Raw genomic sequence first — 22,105 nt, 5'->3', positions numbered from 1 at the left:
ATGATTCACAGATTCCACAGTATTTCTACAAAATGATTTAGAGATTTACTATCGTACTTTCACGACAGAAATATACATGTATAATATGCGAGCAATGTGATGTTTGAGTCTCCATTTGGAAACTCTCTCACCCCCTGCCCCCTCCACACACACACACACACATTTTTTTTGTGTTTTTTTTGTTGTTGTTTTTTTTGTTTGGGACAGAAATATATGCTTATAGAGAAATATGATGTTGTTTTGACACAAGAGAAGTTTGAGTATCAATTTGGAAACTCTGAGACCCCCCCCCCCCCCACCCAATCCAACATTGATGCACACACACACACACACACACAATGTGCACATTTTGAAAGAAACCAAACTGTGATAGTGAAATCAACAAAAGCCCAGGAAACAAACCCAGACAAAAGACAACAGCTACAACAGGAACCAGTACACACAAAGTCTCCCACACACTCTAAATCATTCAAAACCACTGCAATACAACAATTCCTCTGCAAAGTTCATCACAAAATACACCTCTCTTTTTTCCATGCAAAAATGTTGTTTGTTCACACTTTCGTTTTTGATCAATTTCTTTGTTCCCAATAATAGCAACAATATCTTTTTGTATAATATCCTGTTACTAAATCATCACTTGATTTGGCATGGTGTCAAAAAAAAATCATATAAATACAGCCATTTTGTCAGTGGGCATGAATAAAGAAAATGATGCACAACTTTTCTTCGTTGTTTGTTTGTTTGTTTGTTTGTTTGTTTGTTTTACCAATCATTCACGTTGCCATCTACCCTCCCTGCTCGAATCCAACGTTTTGTTCGCTGACACCACCACCATCACGGGTATCATCACCATAACAATCAACGAACAATCAATATGATATTAATCATTAATGGGTGGCCATGGAGGTCCGGGGGGGTCGGGGGGGGGGGGGGGGGGAGGACAGGGTAGCAGAGAGAGTTCATCCTTTTTCTTTCTGTCATGGCCGTATTATTAAAATCAATGCCAAGATATGTATAAAACAAACTAAAACGCCGTCTCTTTAACAACACCATGGTCTGAAAACAGTGCCTCCTGTTTTCTGAACACTTTAAACATCAAAATGATAAAATGAGTAACATCTGAATCTGATTCTCTGTTCTGTTTCTAACCAGGAAGACGCATAAAGAATATAGGTTGGTTACCTTATTTTCTGTCCATTTTGATATGGCACCCACGTAGAATATTGGTGTATTATTATGTCACAGTTAACAAAGAAGTAAAAGTTCCGCAGCGACAGAAATGAAAGCAGCTTTTGATTTTTCCTTTGATTAATTGTAGGTTTTTATAAACACATACACACACAATTTCTGCATGAATGTGTGTGAGTGTATATGTGTATGTTAGTGCGTTTATCCTAAAGTGTGTGTGTGTGTGTGTGTGTGTGTGCACGTGTGAGTGTGTGGGTGTACGTGCATGTGTGTGCTTGTGTGTGAATGCACAGGTGCATGTATGCATGTGTGTTTGTGTTTCACAGTGTGCGTGTCTCAATTCAGATGTGCAACATCTTCTGGACTGTGTTAACCTTAAATTCCCAGAAGTAACTACCTAACCTTGTAGTTTGCTGTGTATCACAGTTAAATTACAACAGTCACTTATGATGTTGAGCACATGTTTTATCCTCTCTTGACTTACATATGTGCATGACAAAGAGTGCTGCACTCATGAGTGTCTGCTGGCATGTAAAGATGCCGGTGGCTAGGCATTATGTCATTTTTCTCTACCACCAGTAAAGTGGTGGCCAGGGCACTCTTTTTATATCTGCCGCGACACATTAAATACCAATTATTTGCAAATTTTGGCTCAGGAGCTCAGGCAGAAGGGTTAAAATTGCTCAGGAAGTCAGGGCTCAAAGGGTTAATAATAATAATGGGTATTTATAATATGCTGTACCTCCTTAACACAGAGGCCCAGAGCACTAACAATTAATGTGTTGACTTTAACCCATACCACTTAACACAGAGGCCCAGAGCGCTAACAATTAATGTATTGACTTTAACCCATACCACTTAACACAGAGGCCCAGAGCGCTAACAATGTATTGACTTTAACCCATACCACTTAACACAGAGGCCCAGAGCACTAACAATTAATGTATTGACTTTAACCCATACCACTTAACACAGAGGCCCAGAGCACTAACAATTAATGTATTGACTTTAACCCATACCACTTAACACAGAGGCCCAGAGCGCTAACAATTAATGTATTGACTTTAACCCATACCACTTAACACAGAGGCCCAGAGAGCTAACAATTAATGTATTGACTTTAACCCATACCACTTAACACAGAGGCCCAGAGCGCTAACAATTAATGTACTGACTTTAACCCATACCACTTAACACAGAGGCCCAGAGCACTAACAATTAATGTATTGACTTTAACCCATACCACTTAACACAGAGGCCCAGAGCACTAACAATTAATGTATTGACTTTAACCCATACCACTTAACACAGAGGCCCAGAGCACTAACAATTAATGTATTGACTTTAACCCATACCACTTAACACAGAGGCCCAGAGCGCTAACAATTAATGTATTGACTTTAACCCATACCACTTAACACAGAGGCCCAGAGCACTAACAATTAATGTATTGACTTTAACCCATACCACTTAACACAGAGGCCCAGAGAGCTAACAATTAATGTATTGACTTTAACCCATACCACTTAACACAGAGGCCCAGAGCGCTAACAATTAATGTACTGACTTTAACCCATACCACTTAACACAGAGGCCCAGAGCACTAACAATTAATGTATTGACTTTAACCCATACCACTTAACACAGAGGCCCAGAGAGCTAACAATTAATGTATTGACTTTAACCCATACCACTTAACACAGAGGCCCAGAGCGCTAACAATTAATGTATTGACTTTAACCCATACCACTTAACACAGAGGCCCAGAGCGCTAACAATTAATGTATTGACTTTAACCCATACCACTTAACACAGAGGCCCAGAGCGCTAACAATTAATGTATTGACTTTAACCCATACCACTTAACACAGAGGCCCAGAGCGCTAACAATTAATGTACTGACTTTAACCCATACCACTTAACACAGAGGCCCAGAGAGCTAACAATTAATGTATTGACTTTAACCCATACCACTTAACACAGAGGCCCAGAGAGCTAACAATTAATGTATTGACTTTAACCCATACCACTTAACACAGAGGCCCAGAGCGCTAACAATTAATGTATTGACTTTAACCCATACCACTTAACACAGAGGCCCAGAGCGCTAACAATTAATGTATTGACTTTAGCCCATACCACTTAACACAGAGGCCCAGAGCGCTAACAATTAATGTATTGACTTTAACCCATACCACTTAACACAGAGGCCCAGAGCGCTAACAATTAATGTATTGACTTTAACCCATACCACTTAACACAGAGGCCCAGAGCGCTAACAATTAATGTATTGACTTTAACCCATACCACTTAACACAGAGGCCCAGAGCGCTAACAATTAATGTATTGACTTTAACCCATACCACTTAACACAGAGGCCCAGAGCGCTAACAATTAATGTATTGACTTTAACCCATACCACTTAACACAGAGGCCCAGAGCGCTAACAATTAATGTATTGACTTTAACCCATACCACTTAACAGCAGCGGCAACAGGCAAATAGCATCCGTCTGTCAAATCAACCGAAAACGAGACAGGTAGAGTTATTTTTCCTTGTTGGGGTTCCTTAAGAAAAGCAGAGGAAGAATGATAGTCATGGCCCCTGTGACATAGCAGATCTCCGCTCCAAAACACCAGTACACTGAAACAAAAATAAATAAATAAATAAATGGGTCTGTGGTATTATCTCTTTTAAACTGTGTGTGTGTGTTATTCGTTCTTTAGTTTAACGTCTTTTCACTGTAAGTGTGTGTGTGTGTGTGTGTGTGTGTGTGTGTGTGTGTGTGTGTGTGTGTGTGTGTGTGTGTGTGTCTGTGTGTGTCTGTGTCTGTTTGTATCTACATTTTCAAACGAGTAGTTATCATTATTTGTCCATATCACACAACTTCTCTCTCATTTTTTTTCTCTGTCAAACACACACACACACACACACACTCACAGACATGCACACGCACACGCGCGCACACACACACACACACACACACACTCAAAAACACACACACAACCACACCCACACCCCACACCAAATCCCCCCCCCCCAACCCCCCCACCCCCGATGTACCTGTAGAAGCGAACACAGGACTGGTGGCTCTGGCCAGGGAGCCCAGAGAGCGAAAGATGCCCAGTGTGACCCCCTTCTGGTCAGACCCCCCGTACACCGACACCAGGGTGGTCAGGCAGGGGACGACAGTGGCTGAAGCTGAAAGCCGTGTAGGTAAGGAGATATCAGTCCGTCAGTCAGTCTGTCAGTCAGTCAGTCTGTCCATCAGTCTATCAGTCAGTCAGTCCGTCCATCCGTCCGTTAGTTCATCAGTCAGTCCGTCCATCAGTCCATCAATCAGTCAGTCAGTCCATCCAGGATGACTTCTTTCTGGTCAATACACCAACACCAGGGTCAAACATTTCTCTCTTGCATCAAATATGTGAAATAGTGTGTGTATATGTTGTTGTTGTTTCTTTTATCTTTTATTCACGCTTTAAATAATACACAAGAACTTTTTCCTCTCTCTTTTTTTTTTTTGCTGCCCCGCTTATTTAGATTCCCCCCATACACGGCCACACCCGGGTTCATCCGTCACAGTTCCAGCGTTGGCAGTCCGCAGGGAACCATTGATGTTAGGTCGCCAGGAGGCCACACACCAGAGGAGGCCCTGCACTGCTGCTGAGTCACTTCGGTGGTGTTCAGTGGTGCCTGTTCCGATTCAATGTACTTAGGACACCACCTACTAAGCCCCCTACTAACGACAATATTGGCTTAGTCACGGAGCCAGACTGAGTGAGCGTCCCTTCCAGAGTGGAGACCGCCACCACGTCCCTCAAACAACAGCCCCCCATGAATCTGCCAACACTGCCACGGCGGCTGGTCTACTTATTCATTTTATCAATTTCTTTATCTATTTATTATTTTACCCCCCAAAACAGAGTTTGGCTGCCTACATGGTGCGGTAAAAATGGTCATACACGTAAAAGCCCACTCATGTATATATAAGTGAACGTGGGAGTTGCAGCCCACGAAAGAAGAAGATTTATTTTTTTATTTTCATCTATTTATCTATCAATTTTTTCATTCATTCATTCATTCACTAATTCATTCATTCACTTCTCTGTTTGTTTATCAGTGTTCCATATAACCCAGCTGACCAAACAGGGCCGTCATACCAGGACTGAAAACAATGTCAATAACGATCCCAACAAAATGGGGAAAAAATGTAACTGGAAAAAGAAAATCAGGCACAACTACAGTCACACACATAAACCTGAGACATACTCTGTCTATGACTGTTCCATCAATTTCACTACAGTCACACACATGCACATAAACCTGAGACATACTCTGTCTATGACTGTTCCATCAATTTCACTACAGTCACACACATGCACATAAACCTGAGACATACTCTGTCTATGACTGTTCCATCAATTTCACTACAGTCACACACATAAACCTGAGACATACTCTGTCTATGACTGTTCCATCAATTTCACTACAGTCACACACATGGACATAAACCTGAGACATACTCTGTCTATGACTGTTCCATCAATTTCACTACAGTCACACACATGCACATAAACCTGAGACATACTCTGTCTATGACTGTTCCATCAATTTCACTACAGTCACACACATGGACATAAACCTGAGACATACTCTGTCTATGACTGTTCCATCAATTTCACTACAGTCACACACATGCACATAAACCTGAGACATACTCTGTCTATGACTGTTCCATCAATTTCACTACAGTCACACACATAAACCTGAGACATACATCTGTCTATGACTGTTCCATCAATTTCACTACAGTCACACACATGCACATAAACCTGAGACATACTCTGTCTATGACTGTTCCATCAATTTCACTACAGTCACACACATAAACCTGAGACATACTCTGTCTATGACTGTTCCATCAATTTCACTACAGTCACACACATGCACATAAACCTGAGACATACTCTGTCTATGACTGTTCCATCAATTTCACTACAGTCACACACATAAACCTGAGACATACATCTGTCTATGACTGTTCCATCAATTTCACTACAGTCACACACATAAACCTGAGACATACTCTGTCTATGACTGTTCCATCAATTTCACTACAGTCACACACATGCACATAAACCTGAGACATACATCTATCTATGACCGTTCCATCAATTTCATGAAAGAGAATTTTTTTTCTTTTAGGGAATCCAAACACTTAATATATGCACAATACACAGCATTATATCTATGACTGATAATATATCATATAATTTCAAAGATTATACACACATAAAAATGATTCATTTGTTTTTCTTCTTCTTTTTTTATAATCATCAATGGTATTATTAAATTATCACTATAACTGTTAATTTTGTATACACAATTATTACCATTATTATCAGCAGTATTAGTATTATTACTACTTTTATCATTAATACCATTAGTAGTAGTAGTAGCATTATTATTACTATTATCATTATCATCAGTAGTAACAGTAGCAGCAACAGCAGCAGTAGCAGTAACACCATTATTACTACTACTATTATGATTATCATCACTGACAGTACTAAGTAGTAGTAGTAGCAGTAGTAGTAGTAGTAGTAGTAGTAGTAGTAGCAGCAGCAGCAGCAGCAGCAGTAGCAGTAACAGCACTATTACTGCTATTATCATTATTATCAGCAGTAGTAGCAGCAGGAAGAGCACTATTACTGCTATTATCATTATTATCAGCAGTAGTAGCAGCAGGAAGAGCATTATTACTGCTATTATCGTTATCATCAGTAGACCAGTAGCAGTCGCAGCAGCAACAGCAGTAGCAGTGGTAGTAGCAGTAACAGCATTATTACTACTATTATCATTATCATCAGTAGTAGTAGCAGCAGCTATAGTAGCAGTAGCAGCAGCAGTAGTAGCAGTAGCAAGAGCAGTAGCATCAGCAGTAGTGGCTGTAGTAGTAGCAGCAGCAACAACAGCAGTAGTAGCTGTAGTAGTAGCAGTAGCAGCAGTAGTAGCAGCAGCAGCAGCAGCAGCATAAAAAACAGTGCAGACAGAACTTACCAAAGGAAAAGAGTGCCAGACCAGTGTACATCAAGACAATGTTCTTGGCAAAGGCCATCAGCAGGAACGATGGAATGAGAATCATGATGCCCTGATAAAACATGATAAAACATTGATGGAATGAGAATCATGATGCCCTGATAAAACATTGATGGAATGAGAATCATGATGCCCTGATAAAACATGATAAAACATTGATGGAATGAGAATCATGATGCCCTGATAAAACATGATAAAACATTGATGGAATGAGAATCATGATGCCCTGATAAAACATTGATGGAATGAGAATCATGATGCCCTGATAAAACATGATAAAACATTGATGGAATGAGAATCATGATGCCCTGATAAAACATGATAAAACATTGATGGAATGAGAATCACAATGCCCTGATAAAAAAAATTGATGGAATGAGAATCATGATGCCCTGATAAAACATGATAAAACATTGATGGAATGAGAATCATGATGCCCTGATAAAACATTGATGGAATGAGAATCACGATGCCCTGATAAAACATTGATGGAATGAGAATCACGATGCCCTGATAAAACATTGATGGAATGAGAATCATGATGCCCTGATAAAACATGATAAAACATTGATGGAATGAGAATCACGATGCCCTGAAAACCATGATAAAACATTGATGGAATGAGAATCATGATGCCCTGAAAACCATGATAAAACTGATGGAATGAGAATCATGATGCCCTGATAAAACATGATAAAAAATTGATGGAATGAGAATCACGATGCCCTAATAAAACACGATAAAACATTGATGGAATAAGAATCATGATGCCCTGATAAAACAGTGCTGGAATGAGAATCATGATGCCCTGATAAAACATTGATGGAATGAGAATCATGATGCCCTGATAAAACATTGATGGAATGAGAATCACAATGCCCTGATAAAACATTGATGGAATGAGAATCATGATGCCCTGAAAACCATGATAAAACATTGATGGAATAAGAATCATGATGCCCTGATAAAACATTGATGGAATAAGAATCATGATGCCCTGATAAAACATTGATGGAATAAGAATCATGATGCCCTGATAAAACATTGATGGAATAAGAATCATGATGCCCTGAACACCATGATAAAACACTGATGGAATGAGAATCACAATGCCCTGATAAAACATTGATGGAATGAGAATCATGATGCCCTGAACACCATGATAAAACTGATGGAATAAGAATCATGATGCCCTGATAAAACATTGATGGAATGAGAATCATGATGCCCTGATAAAACATTGATGGAATGAGAATCATGATGCCCTGATAAAACATTGATGGAATGAGAATCATGATGCCCGGATAAAACATGATAAAACATTGATGGAATGAGAATCACAATGCCCTGAAAAAGAAGAAAAAAAACATTGTTCACTTTCAGCTTCACACATGAGTGCCGAGTTCAGTTCTGACTACTGCTGGGAGGCTTGGCTGGGCCTTCTGACAGTTGTTAGACATACAAAGGAGTGGGCATTTGTTGTTTGATTCTTTGTGCCCCAGACTTTGGGACATTTTGTTTTCTAAATGTCAGTGATGATCAATAATGATTAGGGGTGATGAAGACGCTGCTATGAGGGTCTGTTTCGGTCTGGGACTACCTGACAAGGCTGAAACCTCTTAATATATCCCAGCATCACTGGGACTACCTGACAAGGCTGAACCCTCGTAATATATCCCGGCATCACTGGGACTACCTGACAAGGCTGAAACCTCTTAATATATCCCGGCATCACTGGGACTACCTGACAAGGCTGAACCCTCTTAATATATCCCAGCATCACTGGGACTACCTGACAAGGCTGAACCCTCGTAATATATCCCGGCATCACTGGGACTACCTGACAAGGCTGAACCCTCGTAATATATCCCGGCATCACTGGGACTACCTGACAAGGCTGAACCCTCTTAATATATCCCGGCATCACTGGGACTACCTGACAAGGCTGAACCCTCTTAATATATCCCGTCATCACTGGGACAACCTGACAAGGCTGAACCCTCGTAATATATCCCGGCATCACTGGGACTACCTGACAAGGCTGAACCCTCGTAATATATCCCGGCATCACTGGGACTACCTGACAAGGCTGAACCCTCATAATATATCCCGGCATCACTGGGACTACCTGACAAGGCTGAACCCTCGTAATATATCCCGGCATCACTGGGACTACCTGACAAGGCTGAACCCTCATAATATATCCCGGCATCACTGGGACTACCTGACAAGGCTGAACAAATATACCAAAATGAAGCGCTTTCAAACACAGTCATTTGCACAACAGGCTGCTTTCCTGGGTAGAGCTGACTGACAGCTGCCATCCAAATGATTCCATCTGGTTTCAGTCAAGCACACACACACACACACACACACACACACACACACACACACACACACACACACACACACACAAACACACACACAATCACACAGACATGTATGATGTAAGTTATATATTCAAAGAAAGAAAAATCAAACTCCATTCGACGGGCGCAACAGCCGAGTGATTAAAGCGTTGGACTTTCAATCTGAGGGTCTGGGGTTCAAATCTTGGTGACGGCGCCTGGTGGGTAAAGGGTGGACATTTTTCTGATCCCCCAGGTCAACATATGTGCTGACCTGCTGGTGTCTGAACCGCCTTCATGTGTATACACAAGCAAAACATCATGGCTGCCTACATGGTGGGGTAGATAAAAAAAAAAAAAAGGTCATACACTTAAAATGTTACATGTGCGTCTGAGCGTGTATGTGTGCATACCTGAAATCTGATTGAATGACACAGGAAACGAATGATGAGCGCCCAATGGCAGCCGTCAGTCGGCTCTACCCAAGCAGGCAGCCTGTTGTGCAAATGACCCGTGTTTGTAAAGCGCTTAGAGCTTGGTCTCTGACCGAGGATAGGCGCTGTATAAATATCCACATCACTCAGTGTTTGTAAAGCGCTTAGAGCTTGGTCTCTGACCGAGGATAGGCGCTGTATAAATATCCACATCACTCAGTGTTTGTAAAGCACTTAGAGCTTGGTCTCTGACCGAGGATAGGCGCTGTATAAATATCCACATCAATCAGTGTTTGTAAAGCGCTTAGAGCTTGGTCACCGACCAAGGATAGGTGCTGTATAAGTATCCATATCAATCAGTGTTTGTAAAGCGCTTAGAGCTTGGTCACCGACCGAGGATAGGTGCTGTATAAGTATCCATATCAATCAGTGTTTGTAAAGCGCTTAGAGCTTGGTCACCGACCAAGGATAGGTGCTGTATAAGTATCCACATCAATCAGTGTTTGTAAAGCGCTTAGAGCTTGGTCTCTGACCGAGGATAGGCGCTGTATAAATATCCACATCACTCAGTGTTTGTAAAGCGCTTAGAGCTTGGTCTCTGACCGAGGATAGGCGCTGTATAAATATCCACATCAATCAGTGTTTGTAAAGCGCTTAGAGCTTGGTCTCTGACCGAGGATAGGCGCTGTATAAATATCCACATCACTCAGTGTTTGTAAAGCGCTTAGAGCTTGGTCTCTGACCGAGGATAGGCGCTGTATAAGTGTCCACATCAATCAGTGTTTGTAAAGCGCTTAGAGCTTGGTCACCGACCAAGGATAGGTGCTGTATAAGTGTCCACATCAATCAGTGTTTGTAAAGCGCTTAGAGCTTGGTCACCGACCAAGGATAGGTGCTGTATAAGTATCCATATCAATCAGTGTTTGTAAAGCGCTTAGAGCTTGGTCACCGACCGAGGATAGGTGCTGTATAAGTGTCCACATCAATCAGTGTTTGTAAAGCGCTTAGAGCTTGGTCACCGACCAAGGATAGGCGCTGTATAAGTGTCCACATCAATCAGTGTTTGTAAAGCGCTTAGAGCTTGGTCACCGACCGAGGATAGGCGCTGTATAAGTATCCACATCACTCAGTGTTTGTAAAGCGCTTAGAGCTTGGTCTCTGACCGAGGATAGGCGCTGTATAAATATCCACATCAATCAGTGTTTGTAAAGCGCTTAGAGCTTGGTCACCGACCAAGGATAGGTGCTGTATAAGTATCCATATCAATCAATAACTCAATCAAGAAGAAACACCACTCACCTGCTTGATCACTTTCACCTCTTTACCTCGTTTCACACGTCTCACGTAACCACCTGGTTGAAGAAAAGAAAAGAAAAATTGTTGTAGAACCTCACTGAGGAAAGAATTCATTATTACTATTCATGTTTCATAAATCTTTTCTTGTTTTGTTTTTACAATGATAATAACAACAAATGTAACAGCCCCATCACTTTAAAAAGTCACAGTCATGGCATAAGGTGACATCATCTTTTATAACATTCATGTCTCAAAAATGTAATCAAATTGATATCTGTAAGGAAATGTAAAAACAAAAACAAAAAAACAAAAAAGAGAGAGAGAGAGAGACAACCCAAGTTGTGAAATCAACCTTAGCTCTCAATGACATGTTTAATGAAAGTACAATTATTTTGTAAAACAGATTACAGCTTCCAACAGCACAGGGCTTTTTATTTTCTTTATTTTCAATTTAAATTCTGTATAGACTTTGGTCAGTTTATGGGATGAACAAATAGACTTTTGTGTGTGTGTGTGCATGTACATGTGCATGTGTTGTGTGTGTGTGTGTGTGTGTGTGTGTGTGTGTGGACACTTTACCTTGCACCAGAGCCATGAGAGTGCCGATGAAGAAAAACATTTTGCCTTGCTGCATACTGTAATGAAACAAAGAAAAACATTTTGCCTTGCTGCATACTGTAATGAAACAAAGAAAAACATTTTGCCTTGCTGCATACTGTAATGAAACAAAGAAAAACATTTTGCCTTGCTGCATACTGTAATGAAACAGAAAAACATTTTGCCTTGCTGCATACTGTAATGAAACAAAGAAAAACATTTTGCCTTGCTGCATACTGTAATGAAACAAAGAAAAACATTTTGCCTTGCTGCATACTGTAATGAAACAAAGAAAAACATTTTGCCTTGCTGCATACTGTAATGAAACAAAGAAAAACATTTTGCCTTGCTGCATACTGTAATGAAACAAAGAAAAACATTTTGCCTTGCTGCATACTGTAATGAAACAAAGAAAAACATTTTGCCTTGCTGCATACTGTAATGAAACAGAAAAACATTTTGCCTTGCTGCATACTGTAATGAAACAGAAAAACATTTTGCCCTGCTGCATACTGTAATGAAACAAAGAAAAACATTTTGCCTTGCTGCATACTGTAATGAAACAGAAAAACATTTTGCCCTGCTGCATACTGTAATGAAACAAAGAAAAACATTTTGCCTTGCTGCATACTGTAATGAAACAGAAAAACATTTTGCCCTGCTGCATACTGTAATGAAACAGAAAAACATTTTGCCTTGCTGCATACTGTAATGAAACAGAAAAACATTTTGCCCTGCTGCATACTGTAATGAAACAGAAAAACATTTTGCCCTGCTGCATACTGTAATGAAACAGAAAAACATTTTGCCCTGCTGCATACTGTAATGAAACAGAAAAACATTTTGCCCTGCTGCATACTGTAATGAAACAGAAAAACATTTTGCCTTGCTGCATACTGAAATGAAACAAAGAAAAACATTTTGCCTTGCTGCATACTGTAATGAAACAGAAAAACATTTTGCCTTGCTGCATACTGTAATGAAACAAAGAAAAACATTTTGCCTTGCTGCATACTGTAATGAAACAGAAAAACATTTTGCCTTGCTGCATACTGTAATGAAACAGAAAAACATTTTGCCTTGCTGCATACTGTAATGAAACAGAAAAACATTTTGCCTTGCTGCATACTGTAATGAAACAGAAAAACATTTTGCCTTGCTGCATACTGTAATGAAACAGAAAAACATTTTGCCTTGCTGCATACTGTAATGAAACAAAGAAAAACATTTTGCCCTGCTGCATACTGTAATGAAAAACATTTTGCCTTGCTGCACACTGTAATGAAACAAAGAAAAACATTTTGCCTTGCTGCATACTGTAATGAAACAAAGAAAAACATTTTGCCTTGCTGCATACTGAAATGAAACAAAGAAAAACATTTTGCCTTGCTGCATACTGTAATGAAACAAAGAAAAACATTTTGCCTTGCTGCATACTGTAATGAAACAGAAAAACATTTTGCCTTGCTGCATACTGTAATGAAACAGAAAAACATTTTGCCTTGCTGCATACTGTAATGAAACAAAGAAAAACATTTTGCCTTGCTGCATACTGTAATGAAACAGAAAAACATTTTGCCCTGCTGCATACTGTAATGAAACAAAGACAAACATTTTGCCTTGCTGCATACTGTAATGAAACAGAAAAACATTTTGCCCTGCTGCATACTGTAATGAAACAGAAAAACATTTTGCCTTGCTGCATACTGTAATGAAACAGAAAAACATTTTGCCCTGCTGCATACTGTAATGAAACAGAAAAACATTTTGCCCTGCTGCATACTGTAATGAAACAGAAAAACATTTTGCCCTGCTGCATACTGTAATGAAACAGAAAAACATTTTGCCCTGCTGCATACTGTAATGAAACAGAAAAACATTTTGCCTTGCTGCATACTGAAATGAAACAAAGAAAAACATTTTGCCTTGCTGCATACTGTAATGAAACAGAAAAACATTTTGCCTTGCTGCATACTGTAATGAAACAAAGAAAAACATTTTGCCTTGCTGCATACTGTAATGAAACAGAAAAACATTTTGCCTTGCTGCATACTGTAATGAAACAGAAAAACATTTTGCCTTGCTGCATACTGTAATGAAACAGAAAAACATTTTGCCTTGCTGCATACTGTAATGAAACAGAAAAACATTTTGCCTTGCTGCATACTGTAATGAAACAGAAAAACATTTTGCCTTGCTGCATACTGTAATGAAACAGAAAAACATTTTGCCTTGCTGCATACTGTAATGAAAAACATTTTGCCTTGCTGCATACTGTAATGAAACAAAGAAAAACATTTTGCCTTGCTGCATACTGTAATGAAACAAAGAAAAACATTTTGCCTTGCTGCATACTGTAATGAAACAAAGAAAAACATTTTGCCTTGCTGCATACTGTAATGAAACAAAGAAAAACATTTTGCCCTGCTGCATACTGTAATGAAACAAAGAAAAACATTTTGCCTTGCTGCATACTGTAATGAAACAAACACAAAAAGGTTTCCACCATCACAAAAATCTCAAAGCTGTGCAACTCCACACAAACACACAGATGTGCATGCATGCACATAAAACAAAAACATACTTGCACACATACACAAACTCATGCACATACACACACACACACTTACGCATATACACATATACACACACAGGGATACGTCAGGCATAAACACATACACTCATACACATTCATAAGTGTATGTATGTGCACACACACACTCATACACATATACAAGTGTTTGCCTGCATTTGCACACACACACACACAGAGACACACACAAACAGAGGTATACATCATGCACACACACACACAGATAGAAGTGTATGCCTGCACATGCACATACACACAGACACAGAATCACTCACTCACACACACACACACACACACACACACAAAGGGCTACATGCACACATGCACACACGCATACACACACACACAGGGATACATCATGCACACACACACACACACACACACACACACACACACACACACACAGAGGGATACATCATGCACACACACACACACATTCATACACATATACAAGTATATGCCTGCACATGCACACACAGACACAGACACACACACAAGGATAAATCATGCACATACACACACACACACACACACACACATATATACAAGTACATAAACACACATGTGCACATGCACACACAGACACACAGAGAAGCATGAAGAAAGTGTCACCACACACCTGTTGTAGTTGAATCTGTTGTGCATCAGAAAGGGCAGAGTGAACTCCATTCCTGAGTAGATGTACAGGTACAGGAAATAGACAACACCTATATTCTGTACACACTGCTTGTCTGAAAAACACATAAATACAGGAAATAGACAACACCTATATTCTGTACACACTGCTTGTCTGAAAAACACATAAATACAGGAAATAGACAACACCTATATTCTGTACACACTGCTTGTCTGAAAAACACATAAATACAGGAAATAGACAACACCTATATTCTGTACACACTGCTTGTCTGAAAAACACATAAATACAGGAAATAGACAACACCTATATTCTGTACACACTGCTTGTCTGAAAAACACATAAATACAGGAAATAGACAACACCTATATTCTGTACACACTGCTTGTCTGAAAAACACATAAATACAGGAAATAGACAACACCTATATTCTGTACACACTGCTTGTCTGAAAAACACATAAATACAGGACATAGACAACACCTATATTCTGTACACACTGCTTGTCTGAAAAACACATAAATACAGGAAATAGACAACACCTATATTCTGTACACACTGCTTGTCTGAAAAACACATAAATACAGGAAATAGACAACACCTATATTCTGTACACACTGCTTGTCTGAAAAACACATAAATACAGGAAATAGACAACACCTATATTCTGCACACACTGCTTGTCTGAAGAAAAACCCCAGAAGTTGAAAATCCTAAATACAGGAAATAGACAACACCTATATTCTGCACACACTGCTTGTCTGAAGAAAAAAACCCAGAAGTTGAAAATCCTAAATACAGGAAATAGACAACACCTATATTCTGTACACACTGCTTGTCTGAAGAAAAACCCCAGAAGTTGAAAATCCTAAATACAGGAAATAGACAACACCTATATTCTGTACACACTGCTTGTCTGAAGAAAAACCCCAGAAGTTGAAAATCCTAAATACAGGAAATAGACAACACCTATATTCTGTACACACTGCTTGTCTGAAGAAAAAACCCCAGAAGTTGAAAATCCTAAATACAGGAAATAGACAACACCTATATTCTGTACACACTGCTTGTCTGAAGAAAAACCCCAGAAGTTGAAAATCCTAAATACAGGAAATAGACAACACCTATATTCTGCACACACTGCTTGTCTGAAGAAAAACCCCAGAAGTTGAAAATCCTAAATACACATGCAGCATTATAAAGCAAGGCTCAATCACACTGACCAAGATACACTCATCCAACATTTCCTGTGTGTATCATGTTGATCAAGGATATAAATGACATCACTGTTACAGCAAACCAGTCCTTCACAAATCATTTACAAAACCTGTAAAAGCTTCAGTCAACAGCTCTATCTAATAACATTATCTCCAATGCACTTTTAACAACTCTCTCTCTCTCTCTCTGTGCCTCTCTCACTCTCTCTTGTCTGTCTCCTTTTCTCGGTCTCTGTCTCTCTCTCATGTACACACACATGCACACATATTGTTTTCTCTACCCTAGTCCTTGCCATGCTGTATGTATCTCAGTCATAACTTAACCATCAACCCACCCTCACTCTTAGTCTCAATGTGCATTATAAGCTAGGCCTTAGGATTTGTTAACGTCAGAATTTCTTTTTAAATATGTGGAGGCTGTGTCTGATAACATGAAGCGTCAGTAAAATACAGTACATTTTTTTGTCCTCCTGTAAAACTGACTAAAACCTGAAAGAGGCACCACAGACCTGCCTGAGACCTGATCTTCACAGAGGCAAACTGGAAGAGGGACACGGGGTTGATCAGCTGGAAGGCACTGGACAACACACAGCTGGACGTCTTGGACTGAAAACCAAGTGATCAAAAACATTAGCAAAACAAAGTTCCCACAGGTCTCAGCAAAAACCAAAAACCCTGCTCTACATTTTCCAAGACCCAAAAACAAAACACATATGACCTAAGTACGTTAAATCAGAACAAGCACTACCACACACCACCGAAGTGACTCCACAACAGTGCAAGGTCTCCTCTGGTGTGTGGCCTCCTGGCAACCTAACATCAATGGTTCCATGTCAACTGCCAGCACTGGGACTGTGTCAGAAGAATCCAGTTGTTGTCATGTATGGGGAACTCAGAATGAGTGGCGTGGGAGTAATGCCACTGAAATGGTGCAGATAATGGGGCAGCAAAAAAACCCCCCAAAAAACAAAAACAAACAACCAAACAATAAATATACGAACATCCAAGCATGCACAAAGAAATGCACAAAGAATCAGCCTACAGTCCAGAGGGTGTGAGACAAACAGTGGGTGGTAAGTACTGGATGTCTGAACAATGCAGAAAAAAAAATATCACAGAAATCTGGACAATGATGTAATTTTCTGAACTCTGACTACCTTTATTTTCTGCAAAAGCATCGTCTTCTTCAATATTGTAAGTGTGGTGAAAGGAATCATGAAAAATTCCAAGAAATGTTCCTGAGCAAAGTATCCATTTCCGTGACTTTTCCTGCCTTAGAAATGTTCTTCCTGTGTTTTCCCCAGGCTTTTCCAGAACTCTGCGGGAATCCTGTGAATAATCACTACACTCAGTGAGGTGAGTCCATCATCAGGGCACTTACGACACCTGCAACAATCAGGGACGACCACCGCACGTTACCCAGAGAGCAGCAGAGTGTCAGACTTCACACCGGTCACAACAGACTGAACAATCACTTGTAGTGAAAGCTAAAGCCGGTGCCACCTCCCACCTGTCCCTGTGGACAGGAAGACCAGACAGTGGAGCACATTCTCCAGAACTGCCCCCCCCGTACAAACAGGCAAAACAAGATGTGTGGCCTGTCAACATCACCACCAAACTACATGGCAGCCATGAAGTGCTGGAGAAAACATTGTTCATGGACAGAGCTGGACTGAGGGTGTAGGTGTGAATGCCAAGAAGACTAAGATGATCACTACATCACTTGGCTAATCCCCTTCCCCTTCCCCTAGTCCTACATCACATGGCTAATCCCCTTCCCCCTGTCCTACATCACATGGCTAATCCCCTTCCCCCTGTCCTACATCACATGGCTAATCCCCATCCCCCTGTCCTACATCACATGGCTAATCCCCTTCCCCCTGTCCTACATCACATGGCTAATTCCCATCCCCCTGTCCTACATCACATGGCTAATCCCCTTCCCCTAGTCCTACATCACATGGCTAATCCCCTTCCCCTTCCCCCTGTCCTACATCACATGGCTAATCCCCTTCCCCCTGTCCTACATCACATGGCTAATCCCCTTCCCCCTGTCCTACATCACATGGCTAATCCCCTTCCCCCTGTCCTACATCACATGGCTAATCCCCTTCCCCTTCCCCCTGTCCTACATCACATGGCTAATCCCCTTCCCCCTGTCCTACATCACATGGCTAATCCCCTTCCCCTTCCCCCTGTCCTACATCACATGGCTAATCCCCTTCCCCCTGTCCTACATCACATGGCTAATCCCCATCCCCCTGTCCTACATCACATGGCTAATCCCCATCCCCCTGTCCTACATCACATGGCTAATCCCCTTCCCCTTCCCCCTGTCCTACATCACATGGCTAATCCCCTTCCCCCTGTCCTACATCACATGGCTAATCCCCATCCCCCTGTCCTACATCACATGGCTAATCCCCTTCCCCCTGTCCTACATCACATGGCTAATCCCCTTCCCCCTGTCCTACATCACATGGCTAATCCCCTTCCCCCTGTCCTACATCACATGGCTAATCCCCTTCCCCTTCCCCCTGTCCTACATCACATGGCTAATCCCCTTTCCCCTGTCCTACATCACATGGCTAATCCCCTTCCCCCTGTCCTACATCACATGGCTAATTCCCATCCCCCTGTCCTACATCACATGGCTAATCCCCTTCCCCCTGTCCTACATCACATGGCTAATCCCCTTCCCCTTCCCCCTGTCCTACATCACATGGCTAATCCCCTTCCCCCTGTCCTACATCACATGGCTAATCCCCATCCCCCTGTCCTACATCACATGGCTAATCCCCATCCCCCTGTCCTACATCACATGGCTAATCCCCTTCCCCTTCCCCCTGTCCTACATCACATGGCTAATCCCCTTCCCCCTGTCCTACATCACATGGCTAATCCCCATCCCCCTGTCCTACATCACATGGCTAATCCCCATCCCACTGTCCTACATCACATGGCTAATCCCCTTCCCCCTGTCCTACATCACATGGCTAATCCCCATCCCCCTGTCCTACATCACATGGCTAATCCTCTTCCCCCTGTCCTACATCACATGGCTAATCCCCTTCCCCCTGTCCTACATCACATGGCTAATCCCCTTCCCCCTGTCCTACATCACATGGCTAATCCCCTTCCCCTTCCCCCTGTCCTACATCACATAGCTAATCCCCTTCCCCCTGTCCTACATCACATGGCTAATCCCCTTCCCCTTCCCCCTGTCCTACATCACATGGCTAATCCCCACCCCCCTGTCCTACATCACATGGCTAATCCCCACCCCCCTGTCCTACATCACATGGCTAATCCCCACCCCCCTGTCCTACATCACATGGCTAATCCCCTTCCCCCTGTCCTACATCACATGGCTAATCCCCATCCCCTTCCCCCTGTCCTACATCACATGGCTAATCCCCTTCCCCCTGTCCTACATCACATGGCTAATCCCCACCCCCCTGTCCTACATCACATGGCTAATCCCCTTCCCCTTCCCCCTGTCCTACATCACATGGCTAATCCCCACCCCCGTGTCCTACATCACATGGCTAATCCCCATCCCCCTGTCCTACATCACATGGCTAATCCCCTTCCCCCTGTCCTACATCACATGGCTAATCCCCATCCCCCTGTCCTACATCACATGGCTAATCCCCTTCCCCCTGTCCTACATCACATGGCTAATCCCCTTCCCCCTGTCCTACATCACATGGCTAATCCCCTTCCCCTTCCCCCTGTCCTACATCACATGGCTAATCCCCTTCCCCCTGTCCTACATAACATGGCTAATCCCCTTCCCCTTCCCCCTGTCCTACATCACATGGCTAATCCCCACCCCCCTGTCCTACATCACATGGCTAATCCCCACCCCCCTGTCCTACATCACATGGCTAATCCCCTTCCCCCTGTCCTACATCACATGGCTAATCCCCTTCCCCCTGTCCTACATCACATGGCTAATCCCCACCCCCCTGTCCTACATCACATGGCTAATCCCCTTCCCCCTGTCCTACATCACATGGCTAATCCCCTTCCCCCTGTCCTACATCACATGGCTAATCCCCTTCCCCCTGTCCTACATCACATGGCTAATCCCCTTCCCCCTGTCCTACATCACATGGCTAATCCCCTTCCCCCTGTCCTACATCACATGGCTAATCCCCTTCCCCATCACGAACTCTAATCCCCTTCCCCATCCCCAACGCCCTGTCCCATCTGTGGTGTTCAATACAAAGAAGAAGGGTCTGAAAATCAAACAAAGGGACTGACAATCAAACAAAGACAAAATCCTATACAAAGTTACACCATCATTTGATTTACCTGCCGCTCTTTTGTGTCAACTATAAAACGCAACAGACTTCTTGAATATTTCTCTATGCTGATCAATCAACAGCACACGCAAACATACACCCCTGCCTCCACTACAATAACAAAAATACTCACCCTGCTCTTTTCTGGTAGGGTTTCCGGTAAAAAGACATAGAGGAACAAGATGTCTGCCACAGCCAACACGATGCAGAAGATGGCTGGAAGGACATAGAACTTTTCGCTGTCCTTGTCCATGAAGGAAAACATGGCACCAATAGAGGGCCCAAAGACAAAGCCAATGGAAAAAGCTATTCCCACCAGTGCCTGAAACAATATGAAATGAAAAAAAACACAGTGAAGAGATACAACTTGTCAAATAACTATGTGATATAAAAAGATATCCATTCAAACAGAACAAGTGTTCCTATCAGCAAATAGAACAAGTCATTTTATCAGTAAATAGAGCAAATTATCCTATCAAATAGAACAAGTTATTTTATCAGTAAATAGAACAAGCTATCCTATAAAATAGAACAAGTTATTTCATCAGCAAATAGAACAAGTTATCCTATGAAATAGAACAAGTCATTTTATCATCAATAGAACAAGCTATCCTATGAAATAGAACAAGTCATTTTATCATCAAATAGAACAAGTTATCCTATCAAATAGAACAAGTCATTTTATCAGCAAACAGAACAAGTTATCCTATCAAATACAACAAGTTATTTTATCATTAAATTGAACAAGGTATTCTACCAAATAGAACAAGTTATCCTATCAGCAAATGGAAAAAATTATCATGTAAGCAAATAGAACAAGTTATCCTGGCAACTGGAACAAGTTATCCTATCAGCAAATGGAACAATTTATCATGTCAGCAAATAGAATACATTACCCTATCAAACAGAACAATTTATCCTGTTGGCAAATAGAACAAGCCATCCTATCAAATAGAACAACTATATTGTCGGAAAATAGAACAAGTTATCCCATCAAAAAGAGCAAGTTATCCAATCAAATAAACAAGTTATCCTGTCAACAAATAGAACAAGTTATCCTATCAAGTACAAGTTATCCTATCAAGTAGAACAAGTTACCCAGTCAAACAGAACAAATTACCCAGTCAAACAGAACAAGTTATCCTATCAAACAGAACAAGTTATCCTATCAAACAGAACAAGTTATCCTATCAAACAGAACAAATTACCCAGTCAAACAGAACAAGTTATCCTATCAAACAGAACAAGTTATCCTATCAAACAGAACAAGTTACCCAGTCAAACAGAACAAGTTATCCTATCAAACAGAACAAGTTATCCTATCAAACAGAACAAATTACCCAGTCAAACAGAACACGTTATCCTATCAAACAGAACAAGTTA

General features: G+C 41.3%; 1 protein-coding gene across 3 annotated transcripts in view; it reads right to left on the bottom strand.

Annotated features, from left to right (window-relative positions):
- Nucleotides 1-3,535: 3,535 nt before the first annotated feature.
- Nucleotides 3,536-22,105, bottom strand: part of LOC143293945 (major facilitator superfamily domain-containing protein 10-like) — a 30,871-nt gene continuing 12,301 nt past the window's right edge. For all 3 annotated transcript variants that reach the window (XM_076605338.1, XM_076605339.1, XM_076605340.1), the window contains exons 6-13: nt 20,856-21,044; nt 16,922-17,018; nt 15,178-15,289; nt 11,948-12,003; nt 11,372-11,424; nt 7,252-7,342; nt 4,255-4,392; nt 3,536-3,834 (exon numbers count right to left, since the gene is read on the bottom strand). In XM_076605338.1, coding sequence (XP_076461453.1) covers nt 3,737-3,834; nt 4,255-4,392; nt 7,252-7,342; nt 11,372-11,424; nt 11,948-12,003; nt 15,178-15,289; nt 16,922-17,018; nt 20,856-21,044 — 834 coding nt within the window. In that variant the 3' untranslated portion in view covers nt 3,536-3,736. The remainder of the gene's footprint in view (nt 3,835-4,254; nt 4,393-7,251; nt 7,343-11,371; nt 11,425-11,947; nt 12,004-15,177; nt 15,290-16,921; nt 17,019-20,855; nt 21,045-22,105) is intronic.

This window comes from Babylonia areolata, chromosome 19 (genome assembly GCF_041734735.1).
Source record: "Babylonia areolata isolate BAREFJ2019XMU chromosome 19, ASM4173473v1, whole genome shotgun sequence".
Lineage (NCBI taxonomy): Eukaryota > Metazoa > Mollusca > Gastropoda > Neogastropoda > Buccinidae > Babylonia > Babylonia areolata.
The sequence above is the reverse complement of the archived record's forward strand: the minus strand, read 5'-3'. Positions and strand labels throughout refer to the sequence as shown.